General features: G+C 42.5%; 1 protein-coding gene across 1 annotated transcript; it reads right to left on the reverse strand.

The window, feature by feature from the left end:
- Positions 1-374: 374 nt before the first annotated feature.
- On the reverse strand, positions 375-24,354 carry LOC109642594 (zinc finger protein GLIS2-like). The gene is made up of 7 exons (XM_020107435.2): positions 23,840-24,354; positions 9,093-9,282; positions 7,715-7,908; positions 6,328-6,513; positions 5,815-5,948; positions 5,017-5,135; positions 375-3,318 (listed from the first exon to the last, which is right to left on the reverse strand). Exons 2-7 carry the CDS (start codon positions 9,256-9,258, stop codon positions 2,645-2,647), a joined length of 1,473 nt encoding a protein of 490 aa, XP_019962994.1. The 5' UTR covers positions 9,259-9,282; positions 23,840-24,354; the 3' UTR covers positions 375-2,644.
- Between the last annotated feature and the right edge of the window lie 1,188 nt (positions 24,355-25,542).

A 25,542-nucleotide genomic window follows, 5' to 3' on the forward strand; every position in this document is an offset into this window, starting at 1 on the left:
AACCACAATGAGTTTTACATGTCAACATTAAATTAAAGCTTTCCACCTGTTCATAGAAAGGAATGGGAGACACCATATATTTGTTGCTCTATGTCAGAGAAGTGCACTGGGAAACTGTCACCTTTTATCTGGTGTTCTCTTTATTGTGTAAAACGTAATTGTAGCTTTGTCTGCAGAAAGCTGCAGTCTAGTTTGCATAAATGCCACATCGGACAGACTCTGTTACCAGCTCTCTGTCCACCCGAGGGACCCGCAAAGCTGGTTTCTACCAGCGCTTAACAAACAAGTTTTCACTGACAGCACATAAGGTAATTCTGTCAGGCACCTGGAATATTTAGTGCATGTTGTCAAACACAACTGGAGACAGAAGCAGGTTTTCTTTCATTTGTTGGTGTTTATTTTCACAGAGTCGTCGTCATAGTCAACACCGATGACGCCTTTAAAAAGTGTTGCAGCGGCCCTGATGTGCAAATCACATCTGTTGTCAACTTATTCAAATTCAGTACTCTAAAACGTAATGAAAAGTAGATTCATACACTTTACATTTGCGTAAATATTTTTTCAATATAACGTGTGATATATTTCACTTGAAACAAAAGGCACTTGGACACTGTAGAAATACTGATTAGGATAAATCAATGTGCAAACAAAGAGTACAAGATAAAACAACACAGATACAGGCCACTTGTGGCCATTGTCAAACATTTCCCCTTTGAAAATACTCTTCAAACCATTGTTTGGCTTTTTCTTGTACCTTTCTGTGTTTAGAAAACTATCAAAAGCAAATGTGTACCCATTATTTCCTCATACACACCTTTGTCTAAGTTGTTCCTGGTTGAATGTGTTTTTCAGTTGGTTTTGTCTAAAAGGCATGGCTGATCTGGTCCAGATCATTGTCTTGGTACTGATTAGCAGAACAAGGAAATAGCTACAATAAACTGCAAGCAAAGGAGTTCAACTCAAACCTACATTCAGTTACGTCAATACAGTCTCATTTTTCGTTCTTACTTCTTGCGACTTGGAAAATCACATGGTCAACTTTTATCACATGTCATAGCATTGTAAATGTCCCACATCACTTCTGTGTCAAGGTGTCTCTGAGGCAAAACAAACAGAGAGCGGGTGAGAGCCACACTGACATTAATAACCATGAGTAACCCAGAGAGATAACTGCGTCATAAATGAATTTGCCTGGCGACAGGCCACAGGAGATACAGCTTTCCTCCAAGGGGGTAATTAAAATGTTGCTCGAGCTCTTGTGAGTAAAGTCCGTAAAGTTGTTATCTAAATTCATATTGCACATGTCGGATTAAATCCACAGTGAACGTCTTTAAAAGATCGAACTACAACTCAGACCGTAAAGGGTTTGATTCTAAATAACTTAAACAGCCTTTAATTTTTGTAGATAGACAACTTAAACTACACCTTACTACATATAACCTAAAATGTTTGTTAATGCCATTCATCATTTTATGGAAATTTGTATCTTATTTTGAATTTCAACCCCTTAATTGCACAAACTCTTATCTTTGCCTGAAGGAAACGTATAAATGGATGTAACACAGGTCGATCATAATGAAGTCTCCAACATGAATTAATTAACTGTACATCACTGACTGTATTTCCCATTGCGCCCCATAATCCTGCTGTTTTCTATCTGTGAATTCAGTGTGAAGCAGTGAGTGGGGGTTGTCAAAAATAACAAGGGCAAAAATGATTAGTGCAGCTGGTCCAGTAAATCTAATACAATTGATTGTCTGCTGTAAAAATATATATTGATCACAAAGATGAACGAAAGGGATATGTACGAATCAAAAAATGTTAAAGGATCAGTTCACCCAAAACAAATGTTTCCCTCACTTTTCTGGAAACAGACCAAGCAGACTGATTTTTTATCTCCTGATTTTTTTAAGACATCTTCCTCAAACGGAATTAGATTTTTAAGGCTCGCTGCAACGAGAGCAAGTGCCTCCAGCTATGCTAGTTAGCTGTGGCTGGAGGCAAAGTGGCGCTTAATGCTAAATGCTAACATCATAAGCTTACATGCTCACAGTGACAATACTAATATGATGATGGTTAAAGGTTTGATGTCTAGTTTAGCATGTTAGCATGGTCACTTAAGCTAAATGCTAACATTAGTATGTTTACATGCTCACAGTAACTTTACAGGTGTAATGTTTTCTCTAACATGTTAGCAAGATAACATTTGCTAACAGGACTAATGTTGTTGACGTGATGATGGCACAGGATAAAATCAGGGAATCACCAAAGGATGATTTATCCTCTGGCGACCATGAGTGCCTGTACAAACATCACTGATGAATCCAAATTTTCATCTCAGAAGGATACTTAAAAATCTCAGGAGGTAAAAATGGTCCTGCTCGACTAAAGTATACATGTTTTTAGTTATTTGGGTGAAGTTACCCTTTTCATTGTGAGACAACTGAAACACTCATGGTGCAAGAACATTGTGCGACCAGACACTCAAGAGTGTGTTTGGTTTTGTTCACTCACTTTCTGTCTGACTTTTTTTTACTTATGTATTTCTGTGAAAACACACATCCTGACATATGCACGCAAACACAAACAAAGAAAACCACAAATAAACACTCCCTGGTTCTTTTTGAATTGCTGAGTGCACCTCTTAGCTGACAACAGCTGGTTTGAGTAGGAGGGCCCTCGGGGGGACAACCACCCAGGACAGAGCGTCATTACGTCTAGTCGCCACCCCTGCAGACAGGTTCAACACCTCCCCCAAATCTCCTTCATCCTCTTGTTCTTCGCCTTCCATCTCCTTCCCCACCATCCGCCCCAGACCTCCCAGAGCTCCCAGCCCTAACATTGAAGCTGCCGACAGTCCAAAGTGTAGCAGAGGGGAGTCCGAGAGCCCGAGAGGCCCCATGCTGCTGCCTCCTCCAATAGAGAAGAGTGGTGCCCCATGGTGGCCCAGGGCTCTGGCATGGCAGAAAGCAGAAAGAGGCAAAGAGGTCCCGAGACCTCCGAGAAGAGCTGCAGCAGCTCCGGGTATGATGATGTGGGCTCCGCCTACAGAGGACAGTTCAGCAGCGCTCTGGTGCCCAAGCAGGCCCAGCCCCGACCCCAGCCTGCTTGGGGCACCTTGCTCCTGGGCAACAAAATGCCCATGGGCCTTGATGTGCTTGCGTAGCGAGCTGGGATCTGTGTAGCGCTTCAAGCAGCCTGCCATCTTGCAGTAGTAAGGCTTGTCAACGTAGTGGGTGCGGGTGTGTTTGAAGCGGTCGCTGGAGTTGGAGTAACGTTTGCTGCAGCCTTCATAAGGGCAGATGTAGGGTTTTTCTCCTAGAAAAAGGGAGAGATTCAAAAAATTGATTATTTGATCACAGTATTCATACAAACAAATCCAGAGGACAAGTCTGAAGAGGTGGTGGAGGTTTTGAGAGAAAAATAATCATTTGAGAAGATTGGAATGATTTGGTTTGGTATCATCATGTTTCTGTGGGGGTAGTTGGTTCGGATTGATTTTGGGCCCCCCAGATCCCCTTTCCCTGTGGCCTCAAAGTCTACTGAAACACTCCTGGTTAGGGAAAACTCTTCGGACTGATTGTGTGTGTGTGTGCAACTGTATGATTTAAACCTATTCTTTGGGCATTTCGACTTTATTGACAGGTCAGTCCAAGCGTGAAATGGAGTTACAACCAATACTAACAGTACAAACTCACTGGTGAACACACCCTTGGCTCATGAAATCACCTCACAGTTTCAATCAGTATTTGCCTTCGCTGAGTGGAGTGTTTAAAAGAATGAATGGGTGTGGGCATTGTGGCAGCATATCAGCTCTACAAGCTTTTACGACTATCACTACCTGCCAAAGTGGTTAGTAGAGCTGACTCACTCAGAGAAAGAAACGAGAAGGAGTCCTGGCTGTTTCTCCTTGTCGATAACAGATGATGCTGATAAACCGTGGAGCATAACAACGGTGCTAAAGGAAAACCGTCAAGCACCATTAAACAATAACAAGTGAAAGGCTTAATGTTTGCTGGGATCTAAAAGATTGATTTCTCTGTTGTTAGGAAACTGCTTTTCATTCCATCTCTTCTCCTCTGCTGTGTCCTACATCAACCTTCCTCCTGCACGTTTAAATTTAATTGATGTGATGACAGACGGCGAGTTTCAAACCATTATCTGTTACACTCTGCTTCCAGGGGAGCCCTTAGATCCTAAGCCGCTCCTCACTTCACTTATTCTCCATTTTCCACAGAGGGAAAATTTTAATGTGACTTAAATGACAATAAATTAACCTTAAATTAAACAAAAGTTAATAAAGATGGACGCCAAACTGTAACCAAGAGAGTCTCCCTGGTGGCTGGCTGCAGTAAGGGTCATAAACCCTGCCTCCTTCAGGTTAGCTGATGGGACATGGGCTACACTAAAAATCTCAAAGTTTATCTTAAATGCTTGTTTAGTGTCAAAGGGCTAATTTCTACCGGTTAATTTGTGAAATTCGTGTTTGATGGAGTGGGTGAGTTGCGGGACCTTGATACCGCAACTCTTCCACGCAACATGGCCGTGTTTGAATTTGGGATGATTTCTTAATTACCGGAAACTGAGACGTGTCTTTATATAGAGTCTATACAGTCACAACTCTAGAACTCTGAGGTCGTGAATATTGACTACAGGCAGCATTTTTTTTCCTATTCCAATAGTTCACAGGTTCCACAGCTTCTTCATGTTGTGCATCTCTGTTCGAGTCCTCGTTTGAAATGTCTCCGCTGTTTCCAGCAGCAAAGAGAAAGTACTGTAATTTATAAGGTAACTTTTAGAGAGGTGCTTTAGAGCAGCATGATAGTGTTTGTGAGACAGATCTACAGTACCCATGTTCACTCTAGTGAAGGAACGTGTCTGTGGCACAGGCGTATTACATATCAGGCTTTGGAAACACAGACAATACTTGTTAGTATCGATTCATTGAATATCAGACAGAATATCAGCTCACTGATCCTTTGTCGTCCTCTTCACTTTGTGTCACGGAGAACTCACCTGTGTGTGAGCGGGTGTGAATTTTCAGGTTCTCCAGGCGTGAGAAGCTCTTGTTACAGGTAGGACAATGATGTGGCTTCTCGTTGGTGTGTGTGCGGATGTGAATCAGCATTTTGTACCTGAGAAAACACACAAACATAGAAAGGAACCTGTAGACCCAGTTATGTGACCTTATAAGGCTGTCAATGGGCCTCTGTTCATACTCTGGCCATTTCTTTTTTCACTATAGCTTTTGAGAGCTCTTCCTCATCATTTAGTATTTGCAAGCAGAAATGATGTACATCTGTATTTACATCTATATTTACATATAGAGCAGAGAGGTTAATCATCATCAAGGACACATTTCAATACCAGGTGTGTACCACATAGGGCTGACTGTTGTGATCTTTGTGAGGAAGAGCAGGATGAGGACGATGAGTGAATCATTGTGCTGTGTCTGCAGACTTACAATGAAATAGAATTTAACTTTATTTAACATAAAATCAATCTGTGATCATAAATAACTGAGAAGGGTAAAAATAATATTTGGATCAGTGTGAAACTGAAGCTGAGTCTCTTTCTTTTTTCTTTTCTGTCTCTCTCTCTGGGCCACGTCATTGTGTGCAAAGTTTTGACATAGCAATAAAACTGTCATTAGAAAAGAAAACATATTGTCTTTCTGTTCTTCAGTGTAGCTGCTGTTGTAGTTGTGCCCTGTGTTTGCTGAATATCTTATGATAATTTTTGCTTCACCACAGTTTGTGAGCAGCGGTTGTTAGAAGTATGTTTGACACTGCAGCTGCACCAGTGTAAACATACCTGGCGTTGAAACCTCTTCCATTCCGAGCACAGCCCTCCCACTGGCAGCAGTACCCAGAATCCTTTTCAGGCTTGACGTGGAAGTCATTGATGTGATCAACCAGGTCCTGCAGGGAATCGAACAGCAGGTGGCACTGTAGGACAGAGGAGAGAGACATGACCCAAATACCACAAATATCACTGAGTTCATTTATTTTCCTGAATCAAAACCATTTTATATCTGAATATACCTGTAAATTAGGACCATCTATTTCTTATGATTTACTTTTTAAGTTCATTCGACCTTTATTCATGAACAGAAGAAAGTTTTTGCTCGATTGTTGTTGACACTTAAATGTGTCAGACAGAGATTAACTATATGTTTTCTGTGTGGAATCTTTGTGAACTTTAATAAGCCTGTGGCAAAATGTATTTGTTCACACACCTGTACTCCTGAAATCTAATAAATATAAACTTGTGTTGAATATTGATTCATCTGTTTATTTTTGTTTCAGCTTTGATAATTATATTTACTTTCATCCAGCGGCAGGCGAGTTGACCGTCCAGTGAGGGCTCTGGGGAAACTGGCTTCTCTCTGTTCTGGCTGATGAACATGGACGAGGGAAAGCTGTAGCTCCTCGACGGGCTTCCAATCGGCAGATAAAACGGAAACCCCTGCGGTGATGCTCCGCCCTCCACACCTTGATGGCGAGCTGCTTCCTGAAGGTGAGAAGTGGGAAGAACATTGATACCTATCTCCGACATGTCATTTTGAATTGAAGGTACCTGATTTTACTTGATATTAAACCACTGCAATATGTAACTCAACAAAACCAACTAGAATGCACTGACATGTACATTTACTTATTTAAAGTTGAATTTCAACCTGAATTACAGAAAGCCTTGCTTCTTCATTGTTAATGTTACACATTTGATTTGGCATTGGTGCAATATTATTCCAAATTTTATTGATAATAAATATGAACTTGGTGAAAATATTTCAGTTTGTGTATCAGTACTTTTTCAACATTTTAGTACATTTTAACAGGGCCGAGATAATACTGAAAACCATAATTTAATACTGACGACCTTGATCATTCTGGTCACTTTGATCTGTAGTCACAAGAGCTTAATGCTGCTGATTTTAGTTTTTAACAACTTGTTTATTGTAAAAAAAAAAACATAGGAACCCAATCAGATGAAAAGGATAATTTTGAATATACAAAAAGTACTTTCGGAGCTGAACAATAAATCTGAGTGAGGAGGAAAGATTGTCCGCTCAAACAAAGAAGCTTGTGTGTGTGATGTTTAACATTTAAAATGGCAGGAATTAGATTTAGAGTCACTGGACTGACTGTGTGCAGACGCTGCACCGACAAATTAGATTCACTCCCAAGATCCCAATTCAATTCAACGCTGCTGAAGAAGAGTGGAGCACATTCAGTCACGACCCGCCTCTGGTTGCATTACTCTGTTCATGCCTATACACAAGATGAAGCTATTACACGCAGACACAAAAAATAGTTTTTCTTCATGTGCATTTTTATGAAACAGCTAATTTTGGTTGTTATGATCAGTTGAATTTCAGCGAAACGCATACTGGCAAGAGGGAGGGTGAAGATACAGAAGCACAGATGGGATTAAATTACTGATTGTCTGAAGAGCTCAAGGATACGACTCTGACATATACCAGCGATCACTGTCCTCACATGTCTACACTGTAAATAAAAGCCACTCATACAAACAGTCAGCAACCAGCTGCTTTAAATACATTTAGAGGACTGATCAGACACATTCAATGAACACTAACATCGGGTTATTAACATTCAACATTTTCATCAATGATGAAACTAATGCACATTAGCAAAACAAAGTTTTTCACAAAACACATATAGGACATAACCGTAAACATTGGACTCACCCGAGAGAACACGTGAGGCTGGGGGCTGTGGCTGCTGTGAGGGGACTCCAGGGGGGAGGACGGGGATGGGGAGTAGGGGGAGGAAGGAGACGGGGAGAGTGATGAAGCGTGGCGGGAGGATGGGGACAGGCTGAGGTCCATGGCCGGAGGAGTGAAGCAGGACCCGGGTCGTTCATGAGAGGGAGACTGGGAATCTACGTCGGAGATTAGAAGAGTTATCACTGGATCGTTACAAGCTTCCTGTTTGTGTCCTGTAGTTTTATTTAAAGGCTTGTTAGCACTCATGATCTGTAGTTACTGCAGTCTGGCTAAGTTAGCTTCTAACTGTGGCTTCAAAACTGTCCTTGATGTACATTTGGACCATAAACTGTAAACATGGACGTGTCTCCACTTCCTCCTGTTGAACAAAATTGAAGGGCACCACTATCTTGCACTTTAAATGTCATTTGGAGCCACAGGCTTCTTTCACCTCAGATGGATTTTTTTCAAAAAACTGTTCCCTCTAGCAACACCTGACACCAGAATGAAAGTTCCTACCTCCATGGTAAATTACCTGAAGCACAATGAGGACACCTACTGGACAGAAAGTATAGAAATGGCGTCTTACCAAACTTATCCGAAACATGAACACTTGATCAGTGTGAAAAGAAATGTGACTTTATAGTTTGTTCCATGTCTATGGTTTATGACCTATACCGCAGCCAGCCACTAGGGGGCAGTCTAGATGACTTGTTAACGTTAAAGGCTGTCATCTCGTCCATCTTTGTATTGACTCTAAGATTCTACACAAAAATGAAACCAGAGGGATGACGGTGACTCCTTCAACATTCCACTTAGTCATTTGATTCTATGTTAAAATATAGAATATTTATTTATATTTGTTGAAGTGCACAGTTGCATGACCCTGAGCCTCCAGTATAGTTAGATACAGAACCAGAGAACAACACAGGAGGCAGAAGAGCGTACAAATGAATCAACTACAAGAAATTATATAAGTTAAACTCTTAATGAGATACTTGAAGTATGGTGTTATCCGCTCACAGAAGCCATGTTGTGGTTGTCTTTGTGGACACTTTATGTCAGTGTCATGCTGCTCTTGTTATCACACACTCCCCACACAAATCTGGGGACAATGTATGTCTATTTGAGGACAGCAGAGAGCCACCATTCATTGGATTTACAATATTAAATTACTGGGAAAGTGAGAACAGATAATCTACTTATCACATTTATGGCCTGTGCTGCAACATGGCATCAGCCAATACGTGTCCGTATGTAAGGGGACGAATATTTAAATTAACTTTAAGTTATTTCCAATTCCCTCAGAAAATTCCTGTAGTTGGAACATGGCTTATGAAACCTTCATGTTAATTCTCACCTGGGGAGGAGGGCGGTGAGGGAAAGGTTGAACATAGCAGGCGTGGTCGCGTGGTGCTGAGCGGCGCACAGATAGACGAAGGACAAGCCCTCTTCCCTAATCTCACCGGACCGTGGGTCCGTCCCGAGGGAATCTTCAAGTCCAGCGGCTCGTCCAGTGACAGCATGGTTGCTGGTTATTGCTGCTGCACCTGAGGAGACAGAACCACAGAAAATAAATTAAGTAAATGTTGTTCAGCTGCCATTTATGACTCTATGTTCAAAAAAGATCAGAAATAGCAATGAAAGAATGATTAAACCAGTATTTATTTATTTTTTTCCATTCACTTGGCAGCAGCACAACAAGCTACGGTCACACAGATCCGAACAGTCTCTCCCAGTGAGACTCTGACCAATCAGGTCAATAAATTGGTTTTGCATAAATAATGGAAAAGAAAAAGTCTTCGACAGAGCTATTATTTTAGTTTGTTTGCTTTTCTCAGAAATCACTCATTTCTTCTGGATTAACGTAGGAATCACTCCAGCAACTCATCCATCGTCAGATCCATTGTGGCCCTATAAGCCTTCACATCAACCGCAGGGAAATTGGGAAAATATCCTCGATATGTTTCAATAGATTTTAGATTCAGGAATATTTTACTTTCATAAGCCACGATTTTTGATGGAATAGCTTTTTCCACTCACTCGTTCTGTGGAAACATTTCAACCTTTAACGTAACATGAAACGTTGCTACGGATACTTAAACAGAGGGACGTGACGAATCACAGTTTTACATAACCAAAAACTTTGATAATGCTTTAAATGATAATAACATAATAACAATTTGAGTAATAATAATACAACTTCAGCTTAATTCTTCAATGATCCAAAACAACTCCATACTGCGAATATATTGCACTACTGTTCTTGACCTGTCACCGCTGCTGGCTCATTTTCAGCTGGATTTGCTTTTTCTTATTGTATTTTCATTTATTTCAGCTAACTCTAAATATATTCAGCTATACATAGTTTTGTATATTAGTTTATGTTTATTGTTTATATGGAATTTACTGTGGGGATTGATAATAATGTCCTAAATACTCAAAAGCAACAACAAATATTTACCATTATTTCTGCTGTTTCATGTCACTTGTCGAATCACGTCTGTAGTATTTGTATTTAAGTAAGAAGAGTAAATGAAAATACACTGTGTGCAGTAAGGGTTTGCTTGAATGTAAAGAATGAACGTCACAGGAAATTCCTACAGTAGGAAAATCACATGTGTAAGTAATAGAACTGATGATGGCTGAATTCCATTTAGTTTCAGTTTCAGGCTCCTGGCACTGATCACTCTGGCTCACTGTCACGTCTTACTGGAACCTTTGAGTGGAGCACAGCGATCCTCAGAGTTATTAGTAACACATGCACTTTTCCTACTGTGATAGAGCCAAAATGGCTGCTGTCAAATTTATCAAAAAAAATCCCATGAAATAATCAATCAGTGGAGTGAGCTGGGAATGATGAGAGAAAAACTTAGAACGACATAGACCCACAGCTCCATTGAAGTTTAATTCACAATTAAGCAGAGTCTTAACAGGGTTATTAATTTATAAAGAAGAAGTTACTTTTAAACAATCATATTTGTTTTATAGACCAGTTTTACTCCCCATTGTATTTAGCAGTATTAAGGTATTAGTCCAGTATTCTAAGACCTTTCAGTCAATAATACCAGTTGTTGCTGTGTTGAGAATTTTAGTTGTTGCTCTGCTCCTGAGGGAAAAAGCTCTGAGAAGCATTACGGCGTGGCTTCGTTATTGTGATCCTCAACATTTCTGTGGTCCGCCTTCACTAAGAGCTTCACCAACATTCTGCAGTAGTTTTCCACCCGTTGCGATATGATACCCTGGAAGGAGCATGAGACGAAAAGCGCTTCTCTGACTGGTCGTGACTCAACTCGTAAGTTCTTGTTAGACCCAGTGACTCAAGATCCAGACATTTGTTTCAAAGGCAGAAAAAAATCTCACAGTAAGAAACCAAAGGCGGAAAACTCTGCAGTGAAATGGACCAAACCTGCAGGGAAATGCTTCACAGCTGCTGGGAAAGGCGACACAGCTCACGCACATGTTTGTTCAGTAAACCTCTGCTCCCCTGTCTCATAATTACATATTGTATTGACACCAGAGATACTCACAACATCCTCAGTTTGTTTTACAAACACCTCAGCTGATCTAATATTTACGCCGTTTACTGCCGTTGACTCACTGTTTACTTTTTGTAAATCTGGATTCTTTAATTCACTGGAGCCGCTAAGACTAACACCACCATCCAATCTGCCAGGAAGTAATTAGAAATTGTAGACAAGTGTCAAGTAAAGTGTCAGAGATCAGTGAGGTGATTTAGAAACAGAGCATTTAACAGCATTAAATAGTTTGTCTGTCACAAAAACCCTGACAAGTTTATTTCTCATCAGTACATTGTTTTGATTTGTGTGTCTCTTCTTTGCTGTTCTTTAATACCTTAATTAAAAATTTCCTACGAGCCAACAGCAAACAGCCTGTCATGTACTGAGGATTTACTCATTCTTCATTCTGTACTTAAAGCCTGTCATCGGTCCACAGCACTGGAGTATGGTGAAGGTTCATTTGGTCGTATGTTCGTGGGAGCTTTAAAATGTCTAATTTAAACGTACAGTATGTATGATTCAAGCAGGTCCTTCCTATTGCATGACCCAAATCTTTGTTAAACCTTGTCATTTTCAGGTAGGAGGTTGTTGTTGTTGGTATGACCATTTGTTTAATAGCTCTCTCTATGCTATGGCGGCTCACCTTCTAGTTAAATATATGGGCACAATGATGTTGTACAAGCAGGAGACATAGAGCTAGAGTGGGCCGTCATCTGGACGGAATTACACACGATCATCAATACAAGTCGCTTACAAGCATAATTTTTTTTCATCAAGATCCATGAATCAAACGACCTTGTTAAGAGAAGTGAAAAAAATGCCTGAATCTGCCCCCTGATACTGGTCCTCCACTCAACTTCATAGAATTTAGTTGAGTAGTTCTTGTGTATTCCTACTAACAAACAAACCAGAATTTATTAAAATAGATAGTACCTATTGTCAAAGATCCATCTACAAGAATCTGACCAATATCAAATGTCAATAACAGATCGGTGCATCCCTATAAAACTTTGGACAGCTAGCTGTTTTCCGCGGCTTCAAGTGTTTATGCTAAGCTAAGCTAATCGCATCCTTGATCCAGCCCCAAACTTAATGCAGAGACATGAGAGAAAGCAAACAAGCCAATTTCCCAAAATGTCAAACTATTCCTTTAACCTATAAGTCTGGAAACCAATGTATTTTGGATACTACACAAAAAGAACAGACATAAGTAAACATATATGTCAGAAGGTGCAGACATGTTTCCAGGTATCTGTTTTTCTTTACAGTGGTTATTATTCATCCGGTGTTTATCTTCAGCCGACCTCTTAAATGGCGCCAGCCGTAGGTTGCAAGTAGATTTGCGAAAACAACTGCAAAACCTCCATTGGGTCTCTCGCTGTATGGCTCTTTAATGATAGCTGACAGCAAAAGCATTCTTAATTTACTGGATTCAAACCGGCAACTTTCCAGCTACATGTACACCTCCTTGACTTCTAAACTCGCTGTCGCCACAAATTCTTCCACAATCACCGACAGGATCCCCCGACATAATATGAGGCAGAGGCTAAACCACAATGAAGTCAGTGTTTAGGTCCGTGTGCCGTCCTGCCAGCTACCTCACCACACTGGTTTCACATTCCACAGCAACCTCGCTGACTTCTCTCACACACGCTCTGCTATTCGGAGGTATTGTGAAGGCATGCACACACAGGACCATATGTATCCAGGCACACACACACGCAGACTGGAGTCACAGCAGACATGCGCAGGACTCATAACCACACGTGAGCCCCCCCCCCTCTACCTCAGGCAGCTCCTCCCCCTCTTTTCCCTCCATGACCTGCGTTTGGGCAGCGTGCCCGGACCCTCTTATGGATCCCCTCCTCCCTACAAAAACACTGACTGCTCGCACACTTGCACACTTGCACACAAACACACGTACTGGTGCACACAGTCACATATAGAGACACACACTTGTTTTTCTGCCTGTTCCTGTATGTCATAATGCACTCCCTATATCCCCCCCACAGTCTCAATTAAATGCCAACCCCACCCCTTCAATTTAAAATTAACCCTGGCTACATCCACACTACAACATCTGCATTTGAAAACACATCAACTCTGCTACGGACACACCTGGCGTCCACTATACTTCGAGTTTTACAGCCGCTAAAACTGAGTTTCTGAAACGCTGCTGGGACTGAGGTTTAGTCTTAATGGGCAGAAATGGAAAGAACAACGTAGACTCACTCCCGCTTGCTCGTTGGGACTTTTCAGTCACGAAGCAGCTGCTCTGTCAGGCTCCTATCACATGACCCCCTTCCAGGAGAAAACAACCCACATTGTACAAGTGTAGCCTGCTCTTAGCTTTTCCAGGATTACTTAAAGGTTCAGTGCGTAGAATTTAGTGACATCTAGTGGTGAAGTGTCATGTTGCAGCTGAATACCCCTCACTTAACCCTCCTCTTCCAAACATGACAGAGAACCTGTGGAAGCCTTCAGTTGTCATAAAAACTCAAAAGGTGTTTAGTTTGTCCAGTCTAGGCTGCTGTAAAAAAACATGGCGGCCTCCGTAGAGAGGACCCGCTCTGGATTTAATTCGTTTTCTGCCAATAGATCCCTTTCAGCTAAATCTTACACACTGGACCTTTAAAGTTTAGACGACAGTTCCCACATAATGTGCAAACACAGAGTTACTGATGTCTCCATCTGCTCAGATTGTGAGTATCCATACTGTGTGTAGTACAGTTGTGCAGGACATGCATGCATTTACACTTGCAAAGTACAAATACACAAAAAAAAATCACACTTAGAAAAATGATGGTTTCTCATTAAAATGCACAAGAAACAAAATAAATTTCAAAGAGTTTTTTGCAAAATCATACAGTGTGGCTGCCGCCCGGGTGTAATGTATGTACACTAACACACACACACACACACACACAAGTCTCTCCCCCTCTCACAGGAAACCTTTGCTTCCACAGCGCCCTGATCTGGCCTCTCTCTCTCCCTGTTTTTTTTACTCCTGTCTTTCTTTACTTCCCTCCCTCTCACTCCTTCCTGTGGTTTTCCTCTCCCAGTCCTCCAGCAGAGCATACCTCTCCCGTTCTCCTCCCCTCTCCCCTGCCCTCCGCACCTCCCACTCCTTTTTTCTTCCCTCTCATTTTTTATTCTCCAGTGATTTTTCTTCTAAAACTCCCTTTTCCATTTTTCTTATTTACGTCCTGCCGTCCTGTCAGAGGAGATTTGCTCAAATGAGACATTCTTGTCTCCAGGGTTCGGTGCGTCTCCGCGGATTGTTTGCATTATGACACATATCTTCTCCTTTCCCCCTTGTTTTTCATCCTCTTCTAGCATACATATGATAAATTAAAGAGAAAGTTAGGGTGTGAAGTTGAGGAGGCAGAATCTCAATTTTTAAGAATTTGGTATTTTAGAAGGTTTTTGTTTGATGTGTGAGCAGAGAAACTTCTAGACAGGAGGGAGGAGTGACCGAGGACAGTCCATCACCTCAGGAATGATGTCAGTACTTGTTTTTTTAGGGTTTACACTGTTTGATCTTACCATCAGCCTTATAAGGTATTATGCAATGCTGCCGCAACGATGGCAGGACACTTTGTTTTTGTGGCTCTGAGGCATGCGGGGACAGGAGGAGGGAGACTGACTGTATAGAGGGTTTATGTGCATTCATGGGAAATGTCTGGAATTGGCTGAAAGTGGACACCTGCTCAGACAGCAGTGGACCAAAGCAATGGGTGAGGAGAAGAGAAAAAGGGATTCTGAGGACACAGAATTGTGGAGAGAAGAACAGGGGGTTGTCGTTACCACACGGACATGTGGTGAGATGGGGACAAACATAGTTGTTGTGGGAGACAAACAAGAGTTCTTCTTTTCTTTCTTGACATCTGAATGTGACCAGAACTTTCAACGTCATCCAAAACTCTATTATGTTTCAAAACCCGAGTCCCTAAAGGAAAACCACTGCCACTGCTGCACGTAGGTGGTTTCTGCCGCCGTGCACGGCAGCAAAAGAAAAAGGGGAATTTATTGTCAGTGTTCACAACTTGTGAATGTGTTGAACCACTGTTTTATATGATGTCAGCTGTGATTCACAACACCTTCTTTATGGCGGAATGGGGGGGGGGGGGGGGGGGGTTTCTTCTGAATGAGAAAAATGGCATCATATGCAGACATGGCCTCCCACCCGCTCCTCTCTTCTCCTCTCCCTCTCTCTTTCTTTCTCTTGCGTCTCGACAGCGCTAAGTGATGCAACTCTGCAGAGCGAGACTGCAATCGCCACCAGTAGAGCCTGCAGTGTCTCTCACACTGACACTGGCGTCTTAACCACTTAGGAGGGGAGTGGTGGCAGCTGTCAAGGGAGGAGGAGTGGGCGAGTAATCTCTCCGAACAGGATTATTTCATTCTTTACTTGAAGAAATGTTCTTTCCAGACTCTCAGTACATCGCCAAATTAATTTTTTTTTAAAACTGAGATTAAGCGCGATGAAGTGTGTTGACCGTTTTTACATAAAGACACAAATGGATTTTTATTACATGTCAGGTTTATCAAAACTAGACTCAGACTGATATGGATGTTTGGGGGCGGATTCCAATAACTAAACATTTTCAATACCGATATTTTGGCAATGATCCCTTAGATGACATTATCTAATTATAATTGAGGCTTGATTTTACAGTCTAATCAAAACATTTAATAAATAACTACGAATAAAAAGAAAACACATATACAACCAAGTGTAAAATGTGAACATAAATGCACATCTTATTATATAGTATTTATTTAATTTAGTAAAATAAGATCACATAAGAACACATTTTTATATCAGCAAACAAAAACTCAGTATGTCTGGGAAGGACAAATGTCATATCGGCCAATTTTTATCAGTCGAAATCTGATGACAACTGGACTGAATGTGCTGCTAATGTTTAACAAACAAACAAGTTCAAGGAATGTTTCCATGTAAGACATCTTTGAATGAGGCCATTTACTGGAATTAAACTGAACCTTCAAATATAATAATCAAAGACACCAATGGATATGTAGGGATGAAGAATGAAGATGTGTAGTTACATAAACAAGGTTATAAACAATTAATATTTCCTTGATTAGAGTTTAAACAGACCCATAATCTGTAGCTTTACTTTGGACAGAACAAGAACAGTTTGATGTCAGACCATTGAACGTTTTTCAATGGTTTGGTTTATGCTCTTTTTTTCCCTTTTCCTACAGAGAGAAGCTCCGATACGCCAGAAATCAATGCTGCGTTTCCTTCTTGCATTCTCAGTGAGTCATTTATATTTGTACTTCAGTTGTATTTCTTCTCAGCAGTTGCATGTTGGAAAATTGAGCTACAATGCACAAGGCAGTTTGACGGACATTGTGTGTGTGAGATGAAAATTGCCTTTAAAAGTATCAGAGGCCGACAGTGAAGATGATCGGAGGTTAATAGAGTTCATTGTTAGACAAACAGAGGGCAAAGAGAAATACTTGGCGTTAGTTGGGGAAGATGTAGAAATGGAAAGGAGATCAGCTGTGACTGGAATAAAGGATAAACCCACCTCATCCCAGTTTATCCCTTTGTGGCTGGAAGATGAACTTAACCATGTATAGTCAAAGTATACAAACTTCAACATGATACCAGTTTACATGGACCATCTTACCAAGTGGTGGCTGCTCTGTCCATGAGGTTTAATGTTTTTAAGCATGTTCTCATAAAGGGAAGCGAAACTGAGACGTTTTTAATTTTCAAATGGAAGAAAATCACATTCATTAACATATTTTAAAGTTCTATCAGTGTTTTGAATCACAGTTGATCAAATAACTGTATGTGTGGAGCGAAAAGGGTCGAACATCTCTGCACTTTCCCTCAGCTCCGTGGAGCAATTTAGCATCTTTCAGCTCATTGTTTTGATTTAACTTCACCGTAGGGTTCAGTCTCTCTGCTCCCACTGTGGTTTCCAGCTGCCACCACCGAACAGCAGCAGTGACAAGTTACCTGGATAACAGCTGGACAGATGTTTAAAGATGAACAACGCCTCTCCACTTACTCTCATTGTTCAAAAATCAAGTCAAAATATCCTGGCCTGCACCAAAAGGTGAGCTAACAGCCACCCTGCATGCACAATTTATTTGACATGTTTGTTTTTTTGTTTGATCCCATCCACTAACACGGAGGAGAAAGAATTTATGAACTACACTTCAGCCAGCCACCAGGGCGGCGTCTACACTTTTGTCTTCCATCTCAATATGAAGAAGCACGCTCACGATGAGTTTTTCACCGAATGTGAATTGTTTGCCGACACATTTGTCGCGTACAGTTTCGTGAGCGGTAACATCTCAGAGTTGTGTTCTTAGGTTTTTGTGGTGCTGCCTCCGAGTGGATAAATAATCACTATTCCACTTATTTTAATACATTGATGTTTACCACAGCATCACTGAGGGAGATGAGAGAGGACACAAACACTTACGGCCAAGAAGACGGTGAAACACTAAGCACTTATACGTCGAGGGTAGTGTGGTATGTTTTGTGTTTATTTCTGTTGTTTCACATTCATTTTGTACCTGAAATCCAGTTTAACTGAGCTAGATTTGAGTTTCTGCTCCTGAATTCACAATTGCGTGTATTTTACTGCCTCGTCCGCCCACGACTTTCTTCCACCTAATTCTTTTCTCACAGTACAACTCCCAATTCTTCTTTTCTCCCTCTCTTTCTTCATTTATTGGTCTCCATATCCCTGCTTCTCACTCAAAACCCCCTCCCATAATCCCTTGCACCACCACCGCCATCATCCCACCGTCTGGCAGCGGGACAAGGTCAACACAGAAACCTCTTCACTTCTAACTCTCTGCTCTCCCTCCCTGTAATTCCTCGCCATCAGCAGAGCAACAGATCCCTCCCTCCCTCGCCAACCCTTTCATCCACCGCCGCCCTCTGAGGACCGAGGGAGAGAGAAAGACTAAAGATCGAGAGGGGGATGAAGGAGATGTCCAGGGATATTGAAAAAAAGAATGAGTGCAGATATACTGGGTTGTGTTAAAAAGCATGAAGACAAAGGGGAAGAAGGAGAGAAGGAATATTAGGAAGTGGAGGACGTAGAAAGGAAGGAGGGGAGTCGGCGAAGAGAGACAGAAAGACTGTCACATTGACATGCAATCGACATCAGTCTGCATCCCCAGAAATCGAACTCTTCTTCTCTTTTTATTGCTCATTTTTCCTTTTTGCTCTTTTTCTTTTTGCCTTTTTCCTCCTTCATGTTTTTCTTTTTCCTTTCCCTCTTTCTCTACATCCCTCTTTCATTCCCTCAGCTCTGTCATCCAGACCTAAAACATACAAACACATGCGCCTCACATTCCTACGTGCAGAGCAGATTCACCCAATTTGTTTCCACTGTGTGTGTGTGTGTGTGTGTGTGTGTGTGCGTCTGTGCCAAGTCAGTAAATAATAACCAATCCCAGCTGTACTGTAGGCCGTTCCTCTCATTCTCAGTGGGGAAACAAAGAGGCAGAGAAAGGAAAAAGGCTCCATCAAATTACAGAGTAATGAGCTGGAAAAAAGTCAGCGGAGAGTTAAGCAGGAAGAATCAATAACATTTTAATGCTAACTGGCATTATATGAGTCCTGTGGAGCGGCTAGTCAATGGCCTCTGTGTATGGGAGTTAGTGTACATGCCATTTGAAAGAAAAAAATCACTTTGTACTCGTTTCTTACAGCGTTCTCAGGGTCATACCACCTTAAAGCTGCGCAGCTAAACAACCTCGGCAGTTTCCTTCAAATGCCTTTAAAGCAATTAATAATTGAGTTGGCTTCGTCACAGTGGGTTGAAATAACCACAAAATGTCATCCTGATTTTTGTGGATTCAGGTTAAGAAGAAAATTGATGAGAGTGAAGGATCGGGAGGAAACAGAAGCAAAGACACGGATGGACAGAAATAAAACTCTAAGCCTCCTAAAAAAAAGCATATTTCGGAAACTTTACAGAGCCAATGCGTGTTTTTACAGAGTTCAACTCCAGTAAACATCAACACACATGTGCCACATTTGTGTGTTTTGTGTGTGAATGTGAAACAGCTTGAAAGTACGTCTCTTCAATCAAGTCAAGCTAATTAGCTGAGTGAACTTAAGCAGTTCATGAACAGGTAACTGCCGTGTCAAGTACAGAGTGGATATAAAAAGAAGCAAGCTATTGTTATTGTGGCTAGCAAGTCACACAATTGTAGTCCAGTACCTCTAGCAAACATATTGTAGACCTGTAGCTCACTAAATAGCAGCCATTGCTATCAAGCAGGTCCAATATGGTGATGATACTGGGCTGCTAGCATGTTTACCATTTTGCTACAGCCACAGTAGCTCACACCAACTAGCAGTCGACTGTCCCAATCGAACAAGTCCATATTGGAAGATTACGCACCTCGCGATGTTTTGTCTCAAATGCCAGCGTTCAGTGCAAATGCAGGAAGTTTAATGCTCTGTGTGTAGTGAAGAGGAATGGGTGTGGAAAATGGAGTAAGGGTCTTCAGTAGTGGAAACTGAGGTTTTGAACACCATCACAGACATTTCACTTTCTTCTTACCAATGTACACGATTCTGCATTTTTGTTGCCTAACCTTGACAGAAAAACATTTTTGCCGAGCAAGCCTTGTAGCAGATGCTGTAGAAAGCGAAACATTTAAAACACTGGTCATAAAACATGGCCAAAGAATTTGGGTTTTGTAGAAGTATCCAATATTGACTTTCTTGCTTGACGATGGTTTTGCAACAGGATGTCTCACCACCAACCTTCCAGCACCAACAACAGCTTTCAGTTATTAATGTCACTATTTTCCGAGATCAGATCAAAGCTTGACCGGTAATGGTCACAGTCTTCAATTGTACAAATTATTTTTGTTATTTATTCTGATTAAGATGTCATTTCTGCCCATTATATGTCTCGTGTGGAGAATAGTGCTGGGAAACATTCAATGGTAGAAAAAAAATAATGTGTTGATAATTAACCATGAAGGTGATTTATCAAGACATGCACTTATTTCTGTCCCTCAAATTTTCTGCTTTTCTCTTTGCGTCATTGCAAATTGAATCTCTCAGCTTCGGACATTTGGCCTAAAAAAACAAGTAATTTAGCATCTGGGAAACTGTGAGGGGGCGTTTTTCACTATGTTCTAATACTTCATACGATGATTTAACTGAGTATTTGCCAGGTTACATTGGATGAAAGTGTGTGTTGGCTGCGGCCATGGTGGAGCAGACACCAAATCAATGGTTCAACATCTTCAAAGCAGCAGAGAGCTGAAAAAGGAGAGAAGTAATCTGACAGTCCGTCCATTGTCGTCCACATCTATGGACCAGAACACAGAGGAAGTCCATTTCTGATTCTACGCCCATCTGCCCTGCCACCTGATCCCTCTTTACAATCATTCCCCCCAACTTTGCCAAGACATATTCTTTCCCTTTATCCAGTTTTTCTCTCTTTCTCTGCCCCTGGTCCACTCCCTCTCTGTCAGGCCTTTTTCTCATTCGCCTCCTTCCTCAAACACAAGACCTAAAAGAAATAGAAGAAGGAGAAAGGGAGAGGGAGCGAGGGGAGAATAAGACTGGAGAGCGAGAGAGAGAGAGAGAGGGTGAAGGGGGGGAAGTGATGGGGGGAGGGGGGTGCCGGGGTGGGGTTTGCGGAATTTGCTCTATGTTTGGTTTGGAAGTGAAGGCCCCGGCGCTGGGCTCTCAGGAGGATAACGGAAAAGAGAGGGAGAAGAAAGGGAGGTTTATGGATGTGTGTGCTCCCTCACAGGTGGTCGGCACATACTGTCAGTGGGGGGGTCTGCGTCTTTGCTGGACGGTGTCGGCATGTTGACAATGTTAACGATATCTGTGCTCGCAGCATGTGTGTACATCTTGTCCGTTTATTTGCAGATGTTGGCACAGATGCTCGCGAGCTTTTAGCATGTAAGACTCGGAGAGGGGGACGAGGCAGAGAGAGAGAGAGGAGAGGAGGTGAATAAGACATTCCTAAGAAAGAGGAAGAGGAGGAGGAGGAAGAGGAGGGGGGGATGTAGGGAGCCAGTGGTTAGTTAGTGGTTAGAAACTAAGAGGAGAAAAATGAATGTCTGGTCCAGGGCTGGGCCCAAAGACGATACCGCAACCCGCCAACGAGCCAGGGGAGAGGAGAGGAAGAGGGAGAGGAGACGAGAAGAGGAGAAGAGTCATAATAAGTTATGTTGAGGAGGAGAACCAGGGGAGGCCTCTTCCTCCTATGAAGCCTGCTCACTCCTGCCTCTCCTGCTGTGGGGGGGGGGGGGGAGTAGAGCTTTTATAGCGGAGCTGAACCCGCTGAACCCTCCATATACAAACAGCAGGGCAAGTAGGGAGACAACTGAGGGTCGAAGCCACCAGTGTATGGGATGGCTGGAGGGACGAGGAGGAGGAGGAGGAGAATAAGAAGGAGGCTCATCACAGGTCTTCTACACACCATCAGTTTGGGTGGAGTTTCTACGTGCTTCCTTCCTGTGTTCACTTTCTTTCTTTGGCTATACCTCACCTCTTTTTAAAAAAATCTTCTCTCACCTCTTTCCTTCATCAATTTTCTTTTTTCTTCTTCTTTGAAAAATAATTCCGTCATTCATTGTTTTCCTCTTTATTTACTTTATTTATTTCTTGTATTCTTTCTTATATATTTTATCCATTTAGTCATACCTTCTTTCTTACGTCTAATTATTTATTATTTTTTAAATTATCCTTGCTTCTACATTTGTCTTCCTCCAAGTACATTACTTTCTCTCTCCCCCATCTTTTCTTTCTTTGACCTCCTTCACCTATTTCTTTCTTTCTTTGATATTTTACTTCTTTCTTTTTCTTTTTCTTTTCCCTCTTTCAAGCAAATTTCTTTCTATTTCTGTTATTTTTTCACTTTTTTCTTCCCTCATTCTTTAAACAAGTATTTTTTTAAGTCTTGGTCAAATTGTCGCTGTTCGTCATCGACCTCTTTTTCTTCTTCCTTTAACTTTCTTTTGCTTGCTCTTGCTTCCTTCACTAATTTCCCCTACCCTTAACATGTTTCTTTTTCTTTAACCATTTTTCACTCTCTTCTTACCTTCACCTTATTCGCACTCTCCATCCATCCTTATTTCCCCTCCTTTCCTATAGCTTCCTTCCTTCCCTCCTCCCTTTCCACATAAACATACCACACACACACACACACACAGTATATGCCATACATATGAGCAGCACTCCCACCCTGCATCAGACAGTGTGGGTGGAAAGGGGCTCTAAAGCAGACACACCCAACAACAACAGGAAAGGAGTTTGCTTGGCTCTAGGCCTTTTTAGAGAAAAAACATCCATGAGCGTCTGTCCGACCTTTAGCGAACAGCATGATGCAACGAGTCTGCAACGTGCACATCGGTGCCGTCACACGAAAACCTCACATTCCCAGAAACTCTTTGCCCCGGCCACCACGACGCATCATAGAAAAATCATAAAGGAGAGTTGTTGGTGGTTGTTTTCTCACAGCTCTCGAGGGTCAGACACTGTGGAGTTTCAGTTAAAGTGTGACAATCAGTGCAGCTGGAGTTGGGACGTGTTTCTAATGCAGAGGCGGATCGTCCTGTAGGGAGGAAGAAGCGTCATGATTGGTGTCACGGAGGTGGAGGACTTGTGGGACTTGATGACCCAAACTGTTTTCCAAAGGAAAAAAGGGAAACAGCGTTCCCTTTTGAAGTGGACCCTTGAAATTCAAACACTCATCCATCAGTTGACCTCCTCCATAAGATCCATCCATCCAAACTACCTCCATAAGATCCATCCAAACTACCTCCAAAAGATCCATCCATCCAAACTACCTCCATGAGATCCATCCAAACTACCTCCATGAGATCCATCCATCCGACCTACCTCCTCCATAAGATCCATCCATCCATCCGACCTCCTCCATAAGATCCATCCATCCACCCTACCTCCTCCATGAGATCCATCCATCCGACCTACCACCTCTATAAGATCCACCCTACCTCCTCCATAAGATCCATCCACCCTACCTCCTCCATAAGATCCATCCATCCACCCTACCTCCTCCATAAGATCCATCCACCCTACCTCCTCCATAAGAACCATCCATCCAGCCTACCTCCTCCATAAGATCCATCCACCCTACCTCCTCCATGAGATCCATCCATCCGACCTACCACCTCTATAAGATCCACCCTACCTCCTCCATAAGATCCATCCACCCTACCTCCTCCATAAGATCCATTCTTCCACAAATCAGTTGTTTATTTTCTCAAATTTCTGATTGTTTAATCTGAACATTATTCATTAATCATAAATCTCCTAGAATCAGGGATATTGTCAAATGTTATCATCCAAAAAAGCAGCAAATCCTCAACTCTCAGAAGGTGGAACCAGTTATTATCAAAATATAGTTGCAGCTGAATTTTTTAAATTCTTATCCAGGTAATCAGTTCTGTGGTAATATATTAATATAATTCTGGTATATGTGAGTGACTGAGACAACCAACTGATTCCAGAGCAGCACAGACAGTCGCAGAGGAACATGAGGGTCTGTTAGATTTATTTCAGATGTCTGAGTGTTCATACCTTAGAACAGCCTGTTGACAGTCGCACCTCTGCTCCCTGTTATTCTGCCTGGAGATGCTCTCGAGTCTGAGGACACAAATCAGAGTCTGTCCGGTGTCTCCTGAACCATCTTCGGTGAAGTTATCAGTTGTCAGTGGCTGGTTTCAAATTGAAACGAGTCGGTGTTTCCAAAGCAGATCCTCCCTCAGGAGTTCGCCCAGAAAGCCTGTTGAAAGAGGTGTGAAAACCTTGTCCCGGGAAGTTTTCTCTGGAAATGAGACTGACGTCGTGAAAAAGGAAAAACTGCAGAGAAACACTGAGTCAGAGGAGAAGGCGAAGGAGCTCAAACACGCCGCGTGAAGGGAGAAGAGGACGGGACTCATGGAGGCGCATCGCTCGGTTGCGACGCTGGTCAACTGGAGCTCCAGCTGCGGAGAGGAGGGGAGAGACTGAGGGAGGAGGGAGAGAGCGAGAGAGAGGGGAGAGAGACTGAGGGAGGAGGGAGAGACTGAGGAGGGGAGAGACTGAGGGAGAAGGGAGAGAGAGACAGAGCGAGAGAGGATGGGAGAGAGAGAAGGAGGGAGAGAGATTGAGGGAGGGGGAGAGAGAGAGAGAGGGGGGAGGGGAGAGAGACTGAGGGAGGAGGGAGAGAGAGAGGAGTGGAGAGACTGAGGAAGGAGGGAGAGAGGGAGAGAGGGGAGGGGAGGGGAGAGAGAGAGAGGGGAGGGGAGAGACTGAGGGAGAGAGAGAGGGGAGAGAGCCAGAGAGAGAGGGAGGGGGGAGACTGAGGGAGGGAGAGAGGAGGAGAGAGAGACTGAGGGAGAGAGCCAGAGAGCGAGAGAGAGGGGAGGGGAGAGAGACTGAGGGATAGAGGGAGGGGAGAGAGGAGGGGAGAGACTGAGGGAGGAGGGAGAGAGAGACAGAGCGAGAGAGGATGGGAGAGAGAGAAGGAGGGAGAGAGATTGAGGGAGGGGGAGAGAGAGAGAGAGAGCGAGAGAGGAGGGGAGAGAAAGAGGGAGGGAGAGACAGGAGGGGAGTGATTGAGGGAGGGAGGTGGAGAGACACTGGGCAAGGGAGAGAGAGGTGGGCTGGAGAGACAGAGAGAGAGAGAGAGATCAGCCTCCTCCCCAGCTGTTGACTGTTCTTTAGACTTATTTTGATAAAACTTTCTTCCAGATCAAATGTGTTGAAGAGAATCTGAGGAACAAAAACTAAATGTCCTGTCTGGGTTGTAGCAGAAACAACACACACACACACACACACACACACACACACACACACACACACACACACTACACACACGCCAGCTTTATTGTGAACCTCTGGTTTGGTCCAGTCTGTCTCATTGTCGCCCTCTTGTGAAGTTACAACTCTGAGTTCACTGAGCTGAAACAGCTGAACTCTGATGTTGATGTCAGAAGTGTTGCTGTGCAGGCCACTGGTTATGATGTCACAGCACGGACACCAGTTTAAAAAGGCTACGGGGAATAACAGAAAGTTTACTAGTTGACCTCAGTCTTTGTCATTTACTTCTCCAGTTCATTTATCAACTGATCTGTAGATACTTACTGTGCAATACACACAATCTGTCTGTGTAATTTCTATATAGTAATATTTGTACCTGTAATTATACTCACATGCCATTTATCCTGTTTACACCGTATCTATCAACGCTATCTTATGTTAATGCCGCCATTCTTTGAATGTTTACTTATTTAGTTCCT

Source organism: Paralichthys olivaceus, chromosome 8 (genome assembly GCF_024713975.1).
Source record: "Paralichthys olivaceus isolate ysfri-2021 chromosome 8, ASM2471397v2, whole genome shotgun sequence".
Lineage (NCBI taxonomy): Eukaryota > Metazoa > Chordata > Actinopteri > Pleuronectiformes > Paralichthyidae > Paralichthys > Paralichthys olivaceus.